The sequence below is a fragment of the Hippocampus comes genome, unplaced genomic scaffold, assembly GCF_001891065.2.
Source record: "Hippocampus comes isolate QL1 unplaced genomic scaffold, H_comes_QL1_v1.1 scaffold182, whole genome shotgun sequence".
Lineage (NCBI taxonomy): Eukaryota > Metazoa > Chordata > Actinopteri > Syngnathiformes > Syngnathidae > Hippocampus > Hippocampus comes.
The window spans coordinates 225,539-246,387 of NW_017805335.1; the positions used below are offsets into that span (position 1 = coordinate 225,539).

At 43.1% G+C, this 20,849-nt stretch overlaps 1 protein-coding gene and 1 long non-coding RNA gene across 4 annotated transcripts; both read left to right on the plus strand.

The window, feature by feature from the left end:
* Positions 1-864: 864 nt before the first annotated feature.
* On the plus strand, positions 865-20,145 carry tnfaip8l1 (tumor necrosis factor, alpha-induced protein 8-like 1). Of its 3 annotated transcripts, XM_019871716.1 has the most exons (4): positions 865-1,287; positions 9,211-9,316; positions 15,391-15,670; positions 18,936-20,145. In XM_019871716.1, the coding sequence occupies exons 3-4, from the start codon at positions 15,399-15,401 to the stop codon at positions 19,222-19,224; spliced, it is 561 nt and encodes a 186-aa protein (XP_019727275.1). In that variant the 5' UTR covers positions 865-1,287; positions 9,211-9,316; positions 15,391-15,398; the 3' UTR covers positions 19,225-20,145. The 3 variants fall into 3 exon arrangements, with proteins under 3 accessions (XP_019727275.1, XP_019727274.1, XP_019727276.1); XM_019871715.1 differs by lacking the exon at positions 9,211-9,316 and having other exon boundaries at positions 871-1,287; XM_019871717.1 differs by lacking the exons at positions 865-1,287; positions 9,211-9,316 and adding an exon at positions 1,510-1,579.
* LOC109516900 (uncharacterized) lies at positions 16,123-18,225 on the plus strand. The gene is made up of 2 exons (XR_002168444.1): positions 16,123-16,200; positions 16,390-18,225. It is a non-coding gene; the product is annotated as an uncharacterized LOC109516900 (long non-coding RNA).
* Positions 20,146-20,849: the final 704 nt, after the last annotated feature.

The window sequence follows — 20,849 nt, forward strand, 5'->3', positions numbered from 1 at the left end:
ATTTAAAGACACTTAAAATGAAACAATGGCTTAAATGTTTTTATTTTTATTTTATTTTTTTAATAAAGTGCAATATTATCAGTGCAACCACCGGTGCCACATAGGATCGCGCACTTCCGAACCACATGTATGATAAAAATGCCATTTATGGGCAGAATACAAGCATATGTGCAAAATACATGTTCTTATTATATTTCACTTTGATAATACATTTTTCAGTGCATGTATAAAAAAAAAAAAACAGTACTGTATCCACTACAACAATTTAAAAAATATTTTGGCTATTTCATTTATCACCATAACCCATCCCAATCCGTTTTCATGTAAATCATCTACGAATTTTCTGTGTCTCGAACCAAATAACCACACTACTATATTCGATAATTGCCCTTCATCTGATTGTTATCATGTTTATAATGGAGAGCTAGTTTTGAACAGAAGGTGAAAAAATTCTTAACACTGTGCAGAAATATAGGAAAACAAAATTGCGCGAAAATGATTTAGATCAAATGTATTGCATGTAAGAAAACTAAAACTAGGACATAAGAATGTTGAAGAGCAAACAGTTGTTAAAAATGAAATGCTAATTTATTGCACTTAAAAGTTAAATACAACTGAACTGTACTTGGGCAATATTTATTTCAAGTACCAATACAGGGTCACCTTTTTTTTTTTTTTTAGTCAGCTGATCGAAAGACACAAAATATAAACATATGTTTAATACAAATTGTGTGTGAATGGAAAAGTCCCTTCTCCCGGTTCCTGCTCATTGTTCCCTTCGTCCCGTTTCCTCTGGGAAATTTCCAGCTTTGGGACCGGGACCCTGATAATTGCTGGAAACCTCCATGGGGGCAGGGATCCGCTTGACCATCAATGCTCCTTTCTTTGGGCCTGATTGGGCCTTACTGACGCTCTTGTTGCGCCTCTATTGGCCGAAAACCACATCAATCTGCCCAGGTCCAGGTCTCCCCTCAAGTTTGAAACTTTTTTTTTCCTTACAAGCAGGAATCGGGTTACAACTAAACGAGCTCTGGCAACCGAGCTGACTTGCGGCCGAGGGAAGAAAACACTCTGAATAATTCACGCAACTGTGTTTGGCACACGGCTATAGAGAAGCGGAAAAGGAGCAACCGAGACGACATCAAGCCGAGAGACAACAAGCCAAAGGCGGGCAAACATGCTGTGAAACACGGTTCTCCGCTTTGCCGAGAGCGATGAAGACCAGATAGAGTTGAGATAAGTTTGGCTTGTGTCCCTCTGACCGCTCCAGTGTGGAGAGAGAGCAAGGTGAGCCCCTAGTCTCGAACGTTTAATGGTCGAGCGGCTTTTAATGAAACATTTCATCAACAGACTGAAAAGGCTCGCCTTTGTTGGTCGGGGGTCGTCAAAAGTTAACCGCTGTCAGATGAAGCCCACTCCTCACACGGTCGAGCAATTTAATCGGGGGCGTAGTTGTGTTTTGTGACGTCTTTTTTAGTACGATTAACGCATGGCTTGTTAACATATCGACCAGAACATGAAAGCCAAGTGCCACCGAACCTGACGCTCAACCGCGTTTTACTACATTGCAGACGCAAAGGTCAGACTTGTTTGAATGCTGAGAGGCAAGCATTTACGCTACATTGGTGGTACGCCAAAACCTCCTGTGAGTTAACTCTGTGAATGCTGAAAGAGCCAAGTTTCCACCCTACATTTTGTTTACATTAGATGTCATGCTTAGAAGTGTGTACAATGTTTGTGAATGCAGAGAATTCAAGATTCTTGCCAATGACGGGTGGAATAAAATCTTGTGAACGAATTCCTGAGAGTCAAACATTCACCAGCATTCATCAGTTGCTGTTGTGTGGCATAAAGAATGATTTAGTCAAATGTTCATGCTCAAGCTTAGATGCCAATGTTGTTGTGAGTCAAAAGTTTTGATTGTGTGAAGGTTGACAGTCAAGTTGTTGTGCAAATTTAATTTGATTGTGTGACTTGCCACTATCACACCAGTCCTTTGGTTTCAACATTTTTGGGGTGAATGCTGAGAGTGTGAGTCACAAAACACAACTTCAGGAAGGGCTGACAGCATTCATCGAAATGCTGCTGCTGTTGTGAGTCGAAAACCTTTTATCACATGAGGACTAAAAAAGCAAACTGTGTGATTCGTGAGAACCCCACGGAAAAAAAACAACTTATTTCGGATGAATGCTAAGAATCAAGCATTTTTGGTTAATGGTTGGATTTCAGAGACCCCAAACAAAAAGTGTTTAGCCTGATGTCTTTGAAGGACTCAAAGTGGTCAGATGAGGAAACAACATCATAACGCTCGCTTGCAGCCAGAGGCGTATTTGCCTCATATGTGGGACTGATATCTTGTTGTCCCCAATTCAATTGTCTCTTTTTCCTTTAGGTTGCTCATTTTTCAGTATTTGCATGTAATTTCTAAAGGAATTGCATATCCTAGGGAGATACTAGATTTGGTTATTTCCATGGTGCAGTTTGAACATGAATGCCTAATAAACGTGTGACAGTCTTGATATATAGTTCTGGATAGAAAATTCTGGGGACAGATGTCATGTATTTTTGTGTTGTTGGGAAATAAAGCGGGGCGGGTGGAAAGTGAAACTGCCAAGTGAGGGAGTTTGCTTCAAGATTGGCCCACCTTCTTGTGTTTGTTGTTTTTCAAAATAAAACAGCATGTCTGTCAAAAATTGGGAAATATAGCGGGGTGGGTGGAAAGTGAAACTGCCAAGTGATGAGGGAGTTTGCGTCAAGATTGGCCCACCTTCTTGTGTTCGTTGTTTTTCAAAATAAAACAGCATGTCTGTCAAAAGCTTTGCCATATTTTACATTTACTATGTACAGGTTTGGGGCCCAATATTTCAGACAATGGATGACTCAGACTGTCAGGACTGGATGGCACAGAGAGAGGATGCGTATTTTCTATTGCACCAGGCCATGATGTTTCGCATTAGATGTTGCGAGGAACTCACAGGAAGTGGAGGAAATGCAGAAAAAGACGAGTTTCGAATGAGCCTTATTGCTGCTGCAGGCCGGCTAATTAACTGCGTGTCCACTGAAGCCCGAAAATTTGCGGGTGTTTGCGACCGCAGAGAATGTTGCTGTTGTTTTTTTCTGTTTTTTTTTTTTTTTAAGGTTTGTTCAAGGTCGCAAAAAACGTTTGCTAACCGTTTTACCGGTCGCAAAGAAACGTGTGAACGGGGCATGAGACTAAAAGGCTCAGACATATGTTTTGAAAACACTGATATGTTTTGTAACACATTGCAGTGTTTACAATGTAAAGCTTTGCGCCAGAACAAGGCTCAAGTGTGGATGAATGGCCTCACTGTGCAGCCTGAGGGTCTGGGCAACTTGCAGTCTACGTTATCTTGCACAGCCTCCACAGACATGTCTGATGAATGGTGACTTTGGATTGAGGTTTTGGACTTCTTGTTAGCATCAGAGCTTTAAACAGTGGGGAGTTTCACTGCAGCTGTTTCAATTTCTTCGGTTTTCTTTTTGAGTCTTTGTTTGCTAAAATGGTCAACCAGGCACAAGGTGGAAGCAAATGTCACAAGAGTTCGAGAAACTCATTTCAACATCGATAGCCAAAATAGGAGTCAACAATTTGAAAGCAGTCACAGAGGAACAAATGGCCCAAAAGCCCGTGTTCCAGTCCCCTAGTCTTACACATTTGGGAGACTTTGGTTTCAAGAGAGTTCATTTACCGGTAGTTCTTTAGCTTAGCGATGAGCTGATAACCAATCAATGGATTGTTTTTACAAACTAAATCCACCCGTTTTTCGCCATCTCAGGGGGTGGCCATTTTGCCACTTTCTGTCAAATGAAAATAACATTACAGTAGCTGAGGCCTCAGGTAATGACCAATCACAGCTCACCTGTTTTCTGAAGCTGAGCCATGATTGGTTGTTCCCAGAACTGAGCGCAACTGTGATGTCATTTTCCGTCAACAGCAAGTGCAGCCCCTCAGATGGACAAAAATGGGTGGATTTTTCTGCTTAACTCATATTCCACAATGCAATATTAGTCACAATGTCGTGTTTAGACTAGTGGGGCTGCACTGATCATAGCATTGTCAAGAAAATTTTGGGGTTGACTTCCCCTTTAAGCAAAATAGAATGCGCTTTTAGGTTACAACCAGTAAAGGTGCTGTTGATTCACTCTCAACTAGTTTGTTGTAAAAAGAAGGAAGTTGAGCTACATCCATGGAGCGTTATTTTGCTTGATACAACATTAGCATTGAAACAGCGGAGGACTTAGATAGAGGCATTCTCATATTCCATTCAAAAATGTATCAATTAATTGTTCGTTTTCCTGTCGATTGAGCAAATTTGGTAACATTTGCATTGCCGTGTTTGCAAAAAAAAAAAAGCATAGTTTACATAAACATAATTATGATCATGATTGACAGGCTTTGAGCTGTTGAACAGCACAAAACAGTGATGATTTTATTTATTTAGTTTACGTAAGCTAAAGTTGTTAATTTAACTGGCAAGGCTCAAATAAAAGTGTCCATTTGTCATTACTTCCATGACACTTTGAAATGATAAAAGTGGAGTGCGGTCCAGCAAAAGTGCAATTAATCTGCTTATTTTATATTTCATCCATGGACGCGTTTTAATGAGCTTTTTTTTCTTGACCAATATTCATTTTTAGATTTGCGTTGGAGCTTCCTCCTGGTTCGGCTTCCAACATCATTCTGGAAGACGCTAAATAATGACGTGCAATAATGAGCCCTTAAGTCTAAACAAAAGCCGGTGGTTGGTGGGTCTCCTCTGAATAACTGATGATGCTCCCCTCTGTGCGACTTTAGGAACAGGACAATAAAGTCGCGCCACCATACTGCTCCCATGTGGTGGTATTATTATCATTAAAAGCAATGCGTGAAAGTGCTGTGGTCGTAACATTTGAGATATTGTTGCTGGAGCTAAGTGCAGTCCGAGGTGTAACTTATTGAGCTGACAAGTAAAGGCGTTTGACCCAGTTTTGCTAGCTTGTTAAGTTCAGCAGCTGGCTTCCAGTTTCCTTGGAAATCCACAACACTCCCTCACTCAGTGGCCACGGCATTGTTTCAAGCACAACCAGTAAGAGATGGAGGTTGGTCCTCCATCACGCTTGTTTTCGACAAACGTATCAAAATGTCACCGCCGTGCTCGTACAAACGTGACCGCTTGGAACAGAATTTTCTCAACAGTGGCTTTTTCATGAGCTGCTCGGACTGGTTCTGCTTGTCCTTGTTTACACAGCAGCAGTGGGACTCGAAGGTGTTAACAGAAGTGATAATATCAATTTATTTGCTATTCAAAGCCATTGGAAACTATTATTCCAAAAGACATTCATTGAGAATTGATTATTTTGCGAGTGAGTGAAACTTATTTTCGGACGAGAATGGCCTTCAGTGCTGTTCTCTGCCTATCTTTGAATATTGTTCAGTTCTGATGAAACTGCCGCGATGGCAACATCCACCCTTATCTCTCTGAAGGCATTCATTTGCCACACAGTCATAGCTCTTGCTATCTTCATTAAGGATGTGAACTGCTCTAGTCATCAGTTTGAAGCTTTGACAAGTGATATTTGCGAGATTTCACGGCTGTATTATCGCAAATCCAGCTGTCGTGTTGGTTCTGTATTAGGGCAATTGAGGACAAGTTTCCGAAATGGATTATCCGAGGCGTAATTATCAGTAAATCTCTTTTGCAATTCTTTCAGAAGGCACTGAATGGCAAACATTTTTTTTTCTTCCAAGAAGAAATGATATTCCGACAAGTCACTTGAACAAATAAACATTTATTGCCCTATTTAAGCAGGAGAAAAATCACGGCGCTCATGAAAGTAGTGTAGCCCGAGGCCATGAGCCTAGACCCGATATGTTCAAATTTAAAAGCCAACATTAACAAAACAAAATGCTGGCATAATCATTCTAGTTGGGGTTAAAATACAGACAGTGCAGCAGTGTAAAACGTTCTCAGTGCTTCCACACCAATCTCCTAATTCAATAGGTTGGGGCGTCATGCAAGTTTGATCTGAATTTGCGCCCCCTGCCGATTCCTTCCAGACACTCAAATGCATGGGGTGTCAAACCCATTTTCGTCACGGGCCATATTTTACTTACCATTTCCGTTGGAGGGCCATTATGACTGAAATCATACAAAGAAGTCAAGAATAACAATTTATTGAACTATTGTTTAAGTTACTGTCATGGGGTGTTTGGCAACAAGAAAATGTTTACAATATCTGTATTCTTTATTACATATGAGAATTTGAAATTTTGGTACATATTTTAGCAAGCCTTATGGAAGTTGCCATGTTTGATTTGCTTTCGCGGGCCGCATAAAATGATGTGGCGGGCCAGATCTGGCCCCCGGCCCTTGACTTTGACACCTGTGCTCAAGTGGATCAAAAGCCACATGATATATACAACGTCAGTAATACATAGTTGATGAGTCATGCCAGTGACTAATTTCGACAAGAGTGGCGAGGCATAACAGCAGTGTGACCTTTCTGTGCTGGTCCCGTGAAAGCACTCCTTGCTGTTCTATTAACCAACTTAACAAATTAGGCCGGGTGGGCTGGAGGTGAGGTAAAATTAGTCATTTATGTGACTGGCTTCTGCGGTGGCCTTAATTAAAATGTCATTGGCCCAGACATCAATCATTACTCCAGCACCAGTATGAATTCAATTAATGGTAGGCCTGCTATACTGTTGCTTATTAGAATGGAAATAATGCGTAGTTCCAACTCGGACTTGGCAGTCAAAGAAGGGAGAATGTACGCTGTTTGTTCTGCAGTAGAGCAAATCAGCCTCGAGTGTGCATTTTAATGCAAGAACAAATGTCAGCCAATGTTGTTTTGACCCTCGGCTATTGCGCTTTTATTATCCATGCGTATTTGTGACTTATGTTCCCACATTAAGGGCATCCGCTTGCAGCCACTGTCACGCGCCGTGTTTGCCGGTCCTCACATGTTGGCATCCACCTGTTGCAAGCAGACATCCCTCACTTGCCCTTGGGTCTAGTTTGGTCTAAATCGCCTCGCTGAATTACTCATCAGCGAGCCATTATATGCCTTTTTTGTTTTAATGATCGATTGTTCACGGGAACGTGACGGATCGTGAAAAAGGGCAACGGGGTCTGACGGCGTTTGATTGAGAGGCTGCCAGGTGGCGTAAGATTTGACAAGACTGCGTGGGAAGATGAGAAAGCGGGCAGTCAAATCACGCATGTCGAACTGTGCCCACACGTGAGCAACTTTTGAAGTCATCGCATGAATGTTGCACTGGGGCACGCATGCACGGGATATCATCCTGGTTAATGCGACGGTTAAAACGCAGCATCCGCGGAGAAAAGAAGCCTGTGACCAAAGTTGACGAGAGACGAAATTTCGAACCGGCTCTCATCCTCATCTCCAGCTGTTACGTTTGAACACAAAGCACGGATGCACCTTTTATATAACTAGCGCGATTGTCTATTGTTTCTCTCCGAGCTGAGGGAGGGGCGGGGGAGGGGGGGGATTATGTCATGCAGCCGCCGGGGCGGAAGTTTGTAGATGGGAGTTTTCTCATTCAGGATTTCTCAGTCGAACTTTAATCACGACCAAACATGCAGGCTCACTCTCGGCGCTCCCAATCATTGCACTTCTCCCTCCGAGTAATCCATCAATTTGAATTCAAAAGTTTAACCGTGTTGGTCTTCGTTCAGTAGATCCAAAATTGTCCGTTTTTACAACCCCCTTTTTGTGCAGCTCAAGTTGTAATCCAAAATCGTTCAATGCCCTGTCGCCTAATTATGCTCTTTACTATCCTTAAGCAATACTTTGCCCAACTCGCTGGTCACTGGCTAACTGTGGGGAAAATTAAAAATCAATCTTCAAGCAATTTAAATGGGATTGGAGACTCGCTCTGATTTCCTGTTTAAGTGCCACTGCGTATTGGGCCGAATAATGTTGCCCCAGAGGAGTCGTGACTTTTTGTGGCTGGAGCTCAGCTTACCTTTAGCGTTCATATAGCGTCATCGTGCTTCTTGAGACAGCAAATTAGCTCATTCTGGTTGCAGCCAAATCGTCCACTCCGTTTTGACCGAGTTGCCTTAAGGACACAATGACTTCAAAATCAATTCCCCAATCAGCAAAATTCTTTTGATCCATCAATGTCAATCTGCCCTTTTCAGCTGAAAGATCATTCGAGTTGTCAACAATTCATTTGATTATTGCCTCATGTTTTCCCAGCTAGGCCCTTGTTGAAGTGTTTCCCCCGAGGGCTTTGATATTTAAATTTAATAATCAACATGGAAATAACGTGTGTCTCGGTGCCTTCGTATACCGCCCGCCTCCGCTCCCCGTTGATTGTGATTGTGCGTCTGTTGAGCTGCTTGACGTTCTGCTATTTTGTATTTATCAGGCCGTTCGCGGCGGTGTTCCTTCATGTTTTTGAAAAGATGCCGAACAAAAGAGGAGTGATTTTATTTTGATACACCCGGGTTTAAAAAAAAAATTTAAAAAAAAGATTTCAGCTGACCTTAATATGCCGAATTCATCCGTTAGCAGAAAAAAAAAACAGCGGATGTCAGCAGCTGGTTATTGGCTTGTTTGTGTTTATGGAGTGCATAATTCTGAACTGATTGATGACTCTTGAGAATGTTTGAGCAGTAAATCCTCCTAAAGACACTCTTCCCTGCTTCAAGGACTGATGTCTCTTTCCAGGGTCACGGTGCCCTGCTCCACGTGACAGGACTTCAAGCCAGAGTTCCCCCCCCAAGAGCTTGCAAGTCGTGACATTTTCTGCTGCAATCAACCAAATCACTCGTAGCATAAAGCGTCATGGAAAGTCCTTCAAACCCTCCCCGAGTGTTTGTCGTGGCAAAACACAGGAGGGGAAACATTCCATATTGATTCAGTCCCTAAGCCGGTTGGTTTTGAGCCTCCGTTTCATCGTCTGGAGACTTTCTGCCCTTTTGTCGTCGCCTTTTCATACCTCTGTAGATTTCTGACTGACAAGCGAGTGCTTCTGACGCAAACGCAAGATGCTTGTTCTGCTTCGTGGTTCATATTCGCGTCCTGTTCACATCCATTCGTCCCAAAATATGCGCAGCCAAGAGTGGGTTTTTTTTTCCTCTTTACAAGCCGTGTTGTTTTTGGCATCACTTCCTTTGATTTGTTTTTGAAATCTTCTTTCTTGCCTCACTTGACCGGTAAGCCCGTCTTTTCTCACAGCCCTTGAGCAAGCTGTCTGCACCTGGATGAGGGCGCGAGTCCGAGGCTGCGACTCCGGTTTGCTGCACTATCACAAGACAGCCCGTCTCATGTGGGAGGAGGTCGGGTATCACTTCCGTGAATCATGTTTTCTGCTATTCTTTAACTGTGTACGTGACTGCATCTGCGGGCTCCTGCTGTTTGTGTTTCCCTGCCATTTTCGACAGTGTGGGTTGGGATGATCATTCCGGGACGTCTGCGTATAGTGTCTACGCCATCTTGCAGTGGAATGGCCTTTGAATTCTGCTGCCACTGCACAGGCCCTTTGAATAAACTGAAGCGGACTGAGACATCGTGGCGTCACCGAGGGGAGGAGTATGGTGACATAAACAAGACATTGGGAAAGCATAGCAGAAACATTGTAGAGTGAAGAAACACTGAGGGGATGAAGTGGGGGGGGGGAGACACGGTGATAGAGACAGCAGGGACAAAGTGGAAACACTTTGGGACAAAAAGAGACGGAGTGGAATTGCCAGTGGAGACAGACGTAGATGTGTCGTGAAGAACGAAATTGGGGACGTAATGGCGCTATGGAAAAAAGGCATACCGAAGATACGCGGAGATGTTTATGTCGCTCATTTGTGGGAACAGTGAAAGTACACAGGAACACTCAGGGCTGCTTTGGATTCTTGTGTCTGTCTGTCCTCCCGGTTGTCGAGTGGTTCGCGTGTCGACCTCATAGCGCAGAGGTACCGAGTTCGATTCCAGCTGCGGCCTTCCTGTGTGGAGTTCGCATGTTCTCCCTCGTGCCTGCGTGGGTTTTCTCCGGGTACTTTTTTTGCGTCATAGAGAGGAGGAGGGTCTGATGCAATCTGTGAATGAGAATAAGCCATTTGCATTGTAAATCATGTAAAAAAAAAACGACCAGTAGGTGGCAGTGGTGCCTCACGTGCTTGAAATGCACGCTTTTACAAAAAAACTCTTTTTCTCTGTTTTTTTGCCCAGGAATCGCCGTTTTCATGAAACTTAGCCATTTTGTAATGCCGATTGCTGAAGAATGGAAAAAGATAGAAACAATTTTTTTTTTCTGCTGAAAGAAGAGAGTCCAAACTTTATTTTGGTTGTTTATATGGCATTCGAACCAAATATTCTGTGGGCCTTGCAAGATCAGTCAAAATTCAATAAAACGCTGGGATTGAGGGGGTTGCTCCAGTGAAAATGGCTGGAATTGAATGAGTTAATACATGTACAGCTTTACAGAACATGAGCAGTGTGTACATGCCTCCAACAATTGTATTCGTCATGTCACTATCTAGAAGAAAAACAGCTGTGAACACCAAGTATCAAATTGTGGTATCCCTCGCAGAGATAAAACTTGGAATGAGCGAGGAAAAAAAAACAGACGGCACACAAGAGACTCACATCGGCGACGTTTGCCATCGCACGACGACATCGGTTAGGAAAAGTTAACTCTGTTACATTTTCAACTGTACGGCTCAAAAAAGGAAGTACGTTTTCATCTCGCTTTGACCCGATGACGTTGTCCACAAAGGTGAAGGAAAGGTGTTCCTGTCTGCTGATTAGCAGAGTGCCAAGTGTGGGGACAGAGTGAGGAAATCACGGAGACGGCGTCCTCATAGCGTATCCACCGTGTCTCGTTTGCTCACGGTGGAACTCTGTGTCGACGTGGTGGATACAATGTAGAAATACAAAGAAGAGACGATGCAAACACTGTAGGGGCATTAGCGGGTGCACCGTTGAGACGTTTTGGGGACATGGCGGGGATACTGTCGAGATCTTGTGATGGACGTCGTCGAGATAAAGTGGAAACGTGGACACGCTGTTGAGCCATTGTGATGACAATGTGGGGACACTGTTGATACATTTTCAGGGGGACACCGTGGCCAGCGCGTCAGGTTCACGCACATTGTAAGAGGATAGATGTCTGAATTTGGCCTGAAACACAGTCATGCTGCTCCAGTATGTCACCAGGAAACGTCCTCCATCCAAAGCCTTTTCATCATTCTGAGCTCTTGTCCCGTGGGGAATAGTTTTTTTTTTTTCTTCCCCCTGTGAAGTCTTCATTTTTCTCTCCGTAGGGCAATAGATGAAGGGAGGCAAAAGCCATATTGGATCATATTCCATCCTCGCAAGATGGGACATGACGTACAACACTCTTAGGTTGAAAGTGTTTGTATTTGTGGTTATGTCCTCCTTTCCTCATCGTTTTTTTTTTTTTTTTTCCCCCTTTTGCTCATCAACAAGCTACACCGAGTTGACAGCTTTAGATGACAGCAGTCCCTGGCGAGGGCGCATGAAACGGAGCAATGTGAATCTTAAGAGACGAGGTTGTGCAAACATGATCCATTATCGCGCTTTGTGACACGGGTGATTCATCCTTCAGGAAGGCTGCGGCGATGAGGTTAATACTTGGTCTAAGTGTGCCGCAAAGTGACTCCACTTGTGTCATTAAAGAGAGGGGATCGTGACTTATCGTGCATAATGAATGCGAATTCAGTGTTGTTGTTTTTTGTTGTTGTTGTTGGCGGGGGGGAGGGGGGGGGGGTTGTGTTTTTTTATGTCCCGTCGGATCATTAGCTTCCTCCTTGTTATCTGTTTCACACACATTGCATCAGTGCAAGGATATCCGGTAACAAGTGCAGCCCGACGCTGAGGTGCTAGATAATCTTCAACGCGCAGATGCAAAGAGAAAGGAGAGATGTGAAAGTCGATTCGGCGGGGGTCTGTATATAAATGACCCCTCGTTGAACACCTAGGTTTCCCTCATGCTGGCTTACAATTGATATGTCGCACCTGACTCCACCGGCAGTAGCGTTCAAGCCCTCCTCTCTAGCAAAAAACTCTTCCCCTCGTGTCTTCCTCCCTGGGAAGCATCCTGCTGACACTCTCCAAGGAGTCTTATTGATATTCTTGGAGAGGCATTGCAGTGAGAAAGAGGGAGTGAAAGTCACACCGAAGCAGTACTATCTAATATAGGGAACTACTTGAGTTAAAATAAATAAATCACAATCGACATCTCATTTTGGCTGTAATTGGTCTCAAACATGCACGTGGATGGAGAATTGTTGGGAATTTCGAAAGACATCCATGTGGAGGGCTTGTGTATGACTCCAATATCGACTCAAATCATTGCCGCTTAAGCCGTGGCTCCCGTCGACGCATGTCAAGGCATATTCGATCGGAGCCTGTTCTACATCTTTGGCCCCAGGGAGGCCAAGGATGTTTCTTTAACTTCTTCGCCTTTGCTGTTTGTCTTTGCCGTTGCACGCAAAGCTGCACATTAACACTTTGGCGCAATGCCTTGCTTCCAAGGAATCCCAGTCAAGATCACGATTCTCCGATGTGAGCCCAAAACTGACGGTAACATTGTCGACGGTGCTGTTGGCAAATGTACTTTTACACTGCTACCTTGACTTGTGACTTCTATTTGATTCATGACTGCGCTTGTAACTCAAATGTTTGTTGTTCTCAAATTGTAACTGAGACTGTTTTTTTTTTTTACCTATCCTAAATCAGTAAAACTATTGAATCTATTAAAAGTAAAATACCATAAAATAAATCATCCAGAGGAAAATTAGCTTAAATTTTACAAAATAAAGGTAAATTTAAGTCCAAAAAAAAGTGGGCAACAAATGAATATAGCACTCTGTGTAATAGACACAAGTGAAAGTGTCTGTGTTGCCTGTGCAGCATTCAACAGGAAAAATAGACCTTATTAATGAATAGAATAAGAAAAACATCATTTTTGTTCGTCGCTAAAAGCAGGTAAATGTGTTAAGTCGCTATATGCCTAAAATACTGTCATGCAAAAAGTCATCATACCACCCAAATAGAGTTAGCAAACGAACAGATCCATTTTGGTAGCTACACACTAATAATTCACTCGAAGCATTAGGATAAATCTTATAAAAATGTACTGAAAGAAATTGCATCCGAATGGTCATATTAGAATGGCTAAAGACACATTTCACACAAAAACAAACGAAAAAAGAAACGGTCTGTCAGCCATTAATGTGATGACATCCTCGTAGAACAGCCACAAGATGGCACATCGGTGACTGGTATCGTCAGCCTTTGTGAACACTCAATACATAGAAATAAGGGGCCCGATACTCATCCCTGGTGTCATTCCTCATCCATCCAAAGTAATAATATAGCCAAGAGTCAAAAATGTTCTTTGCAATAGTTTTTGCTACGTGGCACCACAAGTCTAAACACAGTATTTGTGTTTGTGGAATAAGAATGAAGAAGGCTAATCCAAGCCTTCCAAGGAGGCTGACATTTAATGCACTACTGCTGGCTGCTCTCAACGGCAATTGATGTCAAAGTGGCCACGGGCTTGCTGCCTTTCCAATGTTACAGCTCGCCTGTTTTCCCGGGTTTGGGCATGAGACGTTTGCAACGCGGTAAAACGGTGGGAACTGAGCGTGCCCTCTTGTGCAAAGACTAGTTCATTGCGAGCCATTCGTAACCTTGAAACGTTGTTTCGTCATAATGACACAGATTTGGACCCTGACTACGACCAGCTGATGTTGTGAAGTCCCGGGTAGTCATCGTCCTCATACCAAAACTGAAACGGACTGGTTTTCTTTATTTTGGGGCCATCTGAAGGCAGCTGTGGACTTCCACATACAGGAGAATTGCACACCTTTTTATTCATTCTCTTTGTGCTGACATTGAAAAGCCCTTCGGGGGGTAAAAAAGGGTTTTGGTTGCCTGTTTATTTTCGTGTACCATCCTCTGAGATCTGTGCGGGTGAGAGAGGGAGTTCACAGGGAAACAGATTCATTTTATTTTTCACAAACAGAATGTACAAACCTGAAGGGATGACCCACGGAACGCTTTGAGTCAGAGCTGCCGGCATGATGAGGGCAGCCGACTCATTTGATTTGGGCGATGGAGAGGAGAGGAGGGGTGGGGGGAGTGGTGACTGTGGATGCTGGCAGACGCCCTGACCCTCACAATTTCCCAGCCTCGCTATTTTTGAGCCGCGTGTAGCAGCCGCTCAAGTAGCATCATACATGAATCGAGCAACAGAGAATGAGTGACGCTTCTGTCTCCTGCTAAGTTCCCCCTTAAGCGCATGCGGGCCTCCGAGTGTGTTCAGGAGATGAGATGTCCACATGCATTATGATGACTTCTTCTCTAACTAGCTTGTAAGCCACCAGCCACAAGGTGGCGGGGTCTCATTTGAAAGCTGTCACTGCTCATTATCTTATAAAGACGAAAGATTTCGGCCCGGCGCTTAATGCGGCGTTTTATTTGCATCGGCCTCACACGCTGCAATTCTCGAGACCCATTTTATAGCACTCGGCACAGTTCCTCTTTCCTTTGCGATGAGCACATTTCTCTTCGGGGATGGGGATTGGACGACATTTCTTTGAGCAACAAGGAGGAAAATGAGTGATCAGTTTACTCAGTCGCGTTTCAAAGTAGTTTGTGTTTGTTTTAGATGGCACTAAACGGTGGATTTCCCACAAATTCACATTCCTATAGCAATCTTCTCTCAATATTTTCACGCAGTCTAAGAAATACTCGAGGTGATACCTAGACCGTTAGTCTTCAGCGGACTTGGGGAGACCGTAAGGGAAAGTCAGTTCAGCTTGCGAACGTCACATGACCAAACCCAAAAAACAAGGTGAGCAGCGATTGCTGGTTACTGGAGCCGTAAGCAACTGTGATGTCATTATTGGTCGCCAGCGAGTGGCAAAATGGCTGCTCCTGACATGGACGAAAACGGGTGGATTTCACCCCGGTAAAGGTCTACGGACTGGTGGTTGGAGACCCTTGCACTAGAGAGCCTTAAATCTTTTGTTCTTTTTCCGCACAGTGTGGTAAAATGGCAAGTTCCACAGACCGGTGGTTGGAGACCCTTGCACGAGAGAGCCTTAAATCTTCTGTTCTTTTTCCGCACAGTGTGGTAAAATGGCAAGTTTTTACAAAGGTCGCAATTTTGTATTTTTGTTTTTCTCACAACTTGCCGCATGAAGAAATGGACTGTTTAACTCATTCAGTACCAGCCAATTCTAGACCAAGTCTGAAAAGACATTTAAAAACGTCTTTGGGAGTGAATGAGTTAACTACCGATTCTAACTGAGCCAGGAAATGTCGTCGGCCGATTGTATCGAATGCATGTATAGCTTGTAACCATTTAATTTAACCGTCCTCTCTTGCCCACAGCGTCGATCATGGACTCCTTCAGCACAAAGAGCTTGGCCCTGCAGGCGCAGAAGAAACTGATGAGCAAGATGGCCACCAAGAGCATGGCGAACCTTTTCATCGACGATACCAGCAGCGAAGTGTTGGACGAGCTCTACCGGGTCACGAAGGAGTACACCCGCAACCGCAAAGAGTCCCAGAAGATCATCAAGAACCTGATCAAAATGGTGGTGAAGTTGGGTGTGCTCTACAGGAACAACCAGTTCAGTGGCGAGGAGCTGATCCTTGTGGAGAATTTCAGGTGGGCACCAAAGATCGCTCAGCACTTGATGAATACATTTCAGCGTGTGTTACGATATTATTAGATTAGATATCCTTTATTTGTCCCACACTGGGGAAATTTACAGCCTTCAGCAGCAAGATTGTGGGTAGAAAGAAGAGAAAAGAAAACACAGTTCAATTAAGTGCAATATAAATACAAACATGGATAAGGTCAATAATTAAGTGCAATATAATACAATAGTCACAGTACTATTCACATATGTTTTAATTATGTATTGATTTATGGCATAGGGACAATGCACTTTAATAAATGTGCTGTATATGCAGCAAAGTTAGCCTCTACTCCTTGCACTTATGTTAAAAAGTCTTATAATAAAAAAAAGAATACAACCATGGTATGAAGTTAGTTATATTAAACACAACACGCAGAATCATACAGGGCTCAGACTCTACAGGAACAACCAGTTCAGTGGCGAGGAGCTGATCCTTGTGGAGAATTTCAGGTGGGCACCAAAGATCGCTCAGCACTTGATGAATACGTTTAAGAGTGTGTTACTATCTTATGTATTGATTTATGGCATAGGGACAATGCACTTTAATAAATGTGCTGTATATGCAGCAAAGTTAGCCTCTACTCCTTGCACTTATGTTAAAAAGTCTTATAATAAAAAAAAGAATACAACCATGGTATGAAGTTAGTTATATTAAACACAACACGCAGAATCATACAGGGCTCAGACTGCCCCTACATTGGGCAATTTGCCACATTAATTTGAGAAAGTTTTTTTTATTTTTTTTTAATCTACTTGTGCATGTGCGACCGGTAAATGTGTCCAGTAATTCATTTTTTTTTTTAAATTGAATATTTCTTGTTGCTGACAAACGTATGCTCCACCCTTATCACTCATGTAGTGAAAATGAGTGGAAATGTGAATAATTACTTCATGAGTTGATTTCCGGTGTGCGCCCGAAAAATTTCAGGTTAGGCGCAATTGTGCTCCTAGTTTAAAAAAAAAAATTAAAGTTAGTCTGGAGCAAGGCCATAATTAACACAGTGAACAGAATATTAATGTGAATAGAAAGGAGATGACAGGTACAGCGATTAATTGGCAACTAATTAATTATCAAAGTAATCAATGGTTCAATAAGCGATTAATTGTTAAGAGGTCTTGTTGAATTTAAAATGGTTGAAATCTTCTGAATCTCTGCTTCACTACGGTCAATCCAATTTCTGTAGGTCGTCACGGAAGCAGACTACCTTCGGGTTGAATCAAAATCAAAATTTGCAAACATCTGCTTTTCGTTTGCAAAACAATCATTAACATTCGAGCTTTTTCTCGGAAATGTTACCCACCAAACCAGTAACTGAATCTTAATACTGGATATGTTCGTGCATTTTCTGCACTGTCACTTTGGAGTCAAATTTTATATTCCATTCATCGATTGACAAAATAATAGATTCATCAGCGATTATAATAACTGTTAGTTGCAGCGCTATCGGAGATCCCTCAAAATGGAACATTCCAGTTACAATACAGTACTGTATTGCATAAAATGAAGTGCGATCAATGTAAAATAAAAGATGGACTAAAATCACATTGTACTCTTATTTATTGTTCAAAGCATGCCAAGCAGAAGCAGGAAAGCAGGCCCATACGTAGACGGTATTGTCCAATCACTTATCTTGCCAAGCCAAACTTTTCCAGGTCTTGAGCCAGTCTTTTGAGTCCACATCCAAATCAGCAAGCAGGTCGTGATACGCCAACGGGCTTATCCGTAAATGGAGCAAGGAAACCACGATAGCGTGTATCCTATTGACGCGCTCGGCCGTACTGCCATTGTTTTGCCCGTAGCCCGAGCAGATGCTTTTTGTCTTGACTTCATCGTCCTCTCATTTAATCAAACAGGAACTATGTGCCCCCTACCCAAAACATACTCAACTTGTTTGTGCAGTCGTTATCCAGCAAGTCAGGACGCTTGGTTGCGTAAGAACATTGTTTTTCCGCTATATCGGGGTTCACCGTTGGCATCCCTGCTATGTTGCTTTTTTTTTAAGTGATTATAAAACTCCACTTATTTACATTAGTGTCCTTCCCATGTGGGAAAGGAGAGCACAGTCTCAGGTGTGCGGTTTACTGGACTCTCAAAGAAGAGGAAGAACATAAACATCTTTGCACAGAAGCTGCTGGGGAGAGAACAAATGTGATACCTTCCCTTTTCGGTGTGCCAGTTAAGAGGCGAGCGGCGGCATCTTCGACCAACCGGAGTCATTTAAGGGAGGACCGGCTTACTCAAAAGTCAAAGGGGGCGGGGCCCAACAGGGTCCAATGGGACTCAACACAATTATTTCAATTTTCTTTTTATTAGGTTTTAAGAAGTTTGAGGCCTCATCCAGGCTTTCAAGACGGAATAAAAATCTTTTGGAGGAGAAGGCGTCTTCTTGAAGGCTCTCTGGTCTTTCTGTATCACGGCTTCTCATGTGTTGTAGTTGAGTCGGTCGGGAATAGCACTGAAAAATTAATTGAAACCGAATCGAAAATCTAGTGGAATGCAATTCGGGACCCCCCCCCCCCCAAATAATAAAGCAAAATCATTTGTTTTGGTCGATGGCTGGACTTGATATAGACAGTGGCCGAAGAGGGCTATCATTTGTACATAAAATATCTATTTTTTTGCAATACTATTGAGTATTTTTGTAAAGTGATGTTTGATTTTAATGCTTTTTGTTGTAGGTTGGCTTTTACATCTGCCCCAAAGTACTAATGATAACAATTAGCTTCATTTAGCTAACTCGGAGGCATTTACATAGTACAATGTTGTGCATTGTCCCCTTTGAAATAAATATGAAGAATGTGTATGTGTGTGTGTGTGTGTGTGTGTGTGTGTGTGTGTGTGTGTGTGTGTGTGTGTGTGCGCGCGTGTGTGCGTGTGTGTTTCGTCAATGGATGTGGTGTCTTGATCAGTTCAGCGCTTGAGAAGTGCAGTCCACCTGTTTTCATGAAAAGTGCAAAATAGAGTACATGATTCTATACATTTTCCATCGATGGATGACTAATCCAGGACAGACTCCAGCATCACGTTGAAAGTCTTTTGCAGAAACGTGGAAGCTGAATGATGTCGGGGAGACAAAGGAAATTGTTTTCTAGCATCGATGCTTACTGTCGGTGTCCAAAGTTTGATAAAGAAAACAACAAGGCAGCGGATTCTATTTTTAACCAAGTGATGTGACCGTGTCAGGACTGGAGACTGACAGCCCGTCTTTTTTTTTTTTTCTTGCCTCGCAGGAAGAAAGTCCACACGCTGGCCATGACGGCGGTCAGCTTCCACCAAATTGACTTCACCTTTGACCGCCGCGTCATGAGCGCCCTGTTGAACGACTGCCGCGAACTGCTGCACCAGGCCATCAAACGCCACCTGACGGCCAAGAGCCACTCGCGCGTCAACCACGTCTTCAATCACTTCGCCGACTGCGATTTCCTGGCCGCTCTGTACGGGCCCTCCGAGGTTTATCGCGCTCACCTGCAAAGGATCTGCAGCGGCGTCAACAAGATGCTCGACGAGGGAAACCTCTGACCACTGCTTGAGGGCCCCGCCCCCCCTCCTCTTCACGCCCGTTCCCCCTTTCCCACCTCCCATCTCGGATATTTTAAGTTTCAGGTGACAATCATAAAACTCTCAAACATTATAACACTGAAGTGCTTTTGTTTCGTTTTCTTTTTGTGTGTTGCCCAAGGTCTTTCGAGTTCCTTTTTGCATTTTGTCTCCAAGCAAACAAAGCCCATACAAATGAATGTAAAAGAAAACCGTATGGGAGCGCGTGCGCCTTCAACACCTTTCTGCTCTTTCCAAGGGCACAATGCTCGCCGTCTCACTCAGTTGAGAAGAAATGAATCCCTGAACAGGCAGTTTTATCGCTGTAAACAATGGCTCGGAGAGGAAAGAAATGTCTATACCGTTTTCCCAAATACCCAGGACATAAAAGCTCTTTTTTTATATATATATATATTTTTAAACTCCTATTGCACTCAAGCCTGAATAAGCGCTGTACTGTATTTTTTTTTCCTGTATTAATGCAACTATGTGAACTAGAGCAGATTAATCCTGCTTAGCCTGCATTTCAAATATCTAAACATCTTAACTTCGTAGTGAGGCTATGGGCTTTTTGTTCCAAAGTCATCAATAAAGCCGCTTCTATTTTTTTCCTTTTTTTTTTTTTTTTTTTTGGAACAGTCTGGTTGCTAGCCAGCACAATGAAGATGAAGTATTTGGGTCGTAGGGGACCTGGAATATAAAAGAGTCGGCGCCGCGTGTGTTGTCTTTGCGCTGACTCAGATGTCTCTCACTGAGTCAACATTGTGACTGTAATAGACTGCGTGACGAGGCGATCTTCACTTCTACTACCCGCGTTGGCTCACGGGAAATCCCAATGACACCAAAGGTATAAGTCTGAATGATCCCATATCAATGACTCTGAATAAAGATGATTACCAATTACGTTTTCCTTAACGATATTCTCTCTCTCTCGCAAGAATCCAGCCGTAGCTGAAATCGCAAGACACAACCCAAGTGATGGTTTATGCGTAGCAGAAAACACACCAGCTGAGCGAAGAGAATTGCTAGTGGGCCAGTGTGCTCACCAAGAGCCCGTTTCTGTTGGTTGGCTTCTATAGTGACAAACGTGGTAGTTTTATGTGGAGGGGGGAAAAAAACTGGGCGCTTGATGTGAAGTGCACAGATATAATCAAGGAGCACGGCAACAAGAATTTAGGGCAAATCTTGCTTATTTCATTATTTTCTGATTGGTTTAGGGCATTTCCCATTCCATTTCTTTTTTTGGGGGGGTCAAAACCCCCCAAATGCATCAGGTATTGTCATAAGCTTGATATAAGACCCACACTCCCAACAAACCTGGGCATTTTTTGTCTGCTTGGTAGTCAACAAAGTAAAATAAAAATACTGGCAATTCAATATAATTTGACACATTTTTGGTCCCGACCCAACAAATTTGGGAATACGGGTAGAGGAAGTGAAGTAGAAGTGGTCTGACGCATATCATCATAGCATTCGCTTGATATAAGACACACACTCCAACAAACCTGGTCATTTTTTGAATGCTTGGTGGTCAACAAAGTAAAATCAAAATACTGGCAATTCAATATAATTTGACACATTTTTGGTCCCGACCCAACAAATTTGGG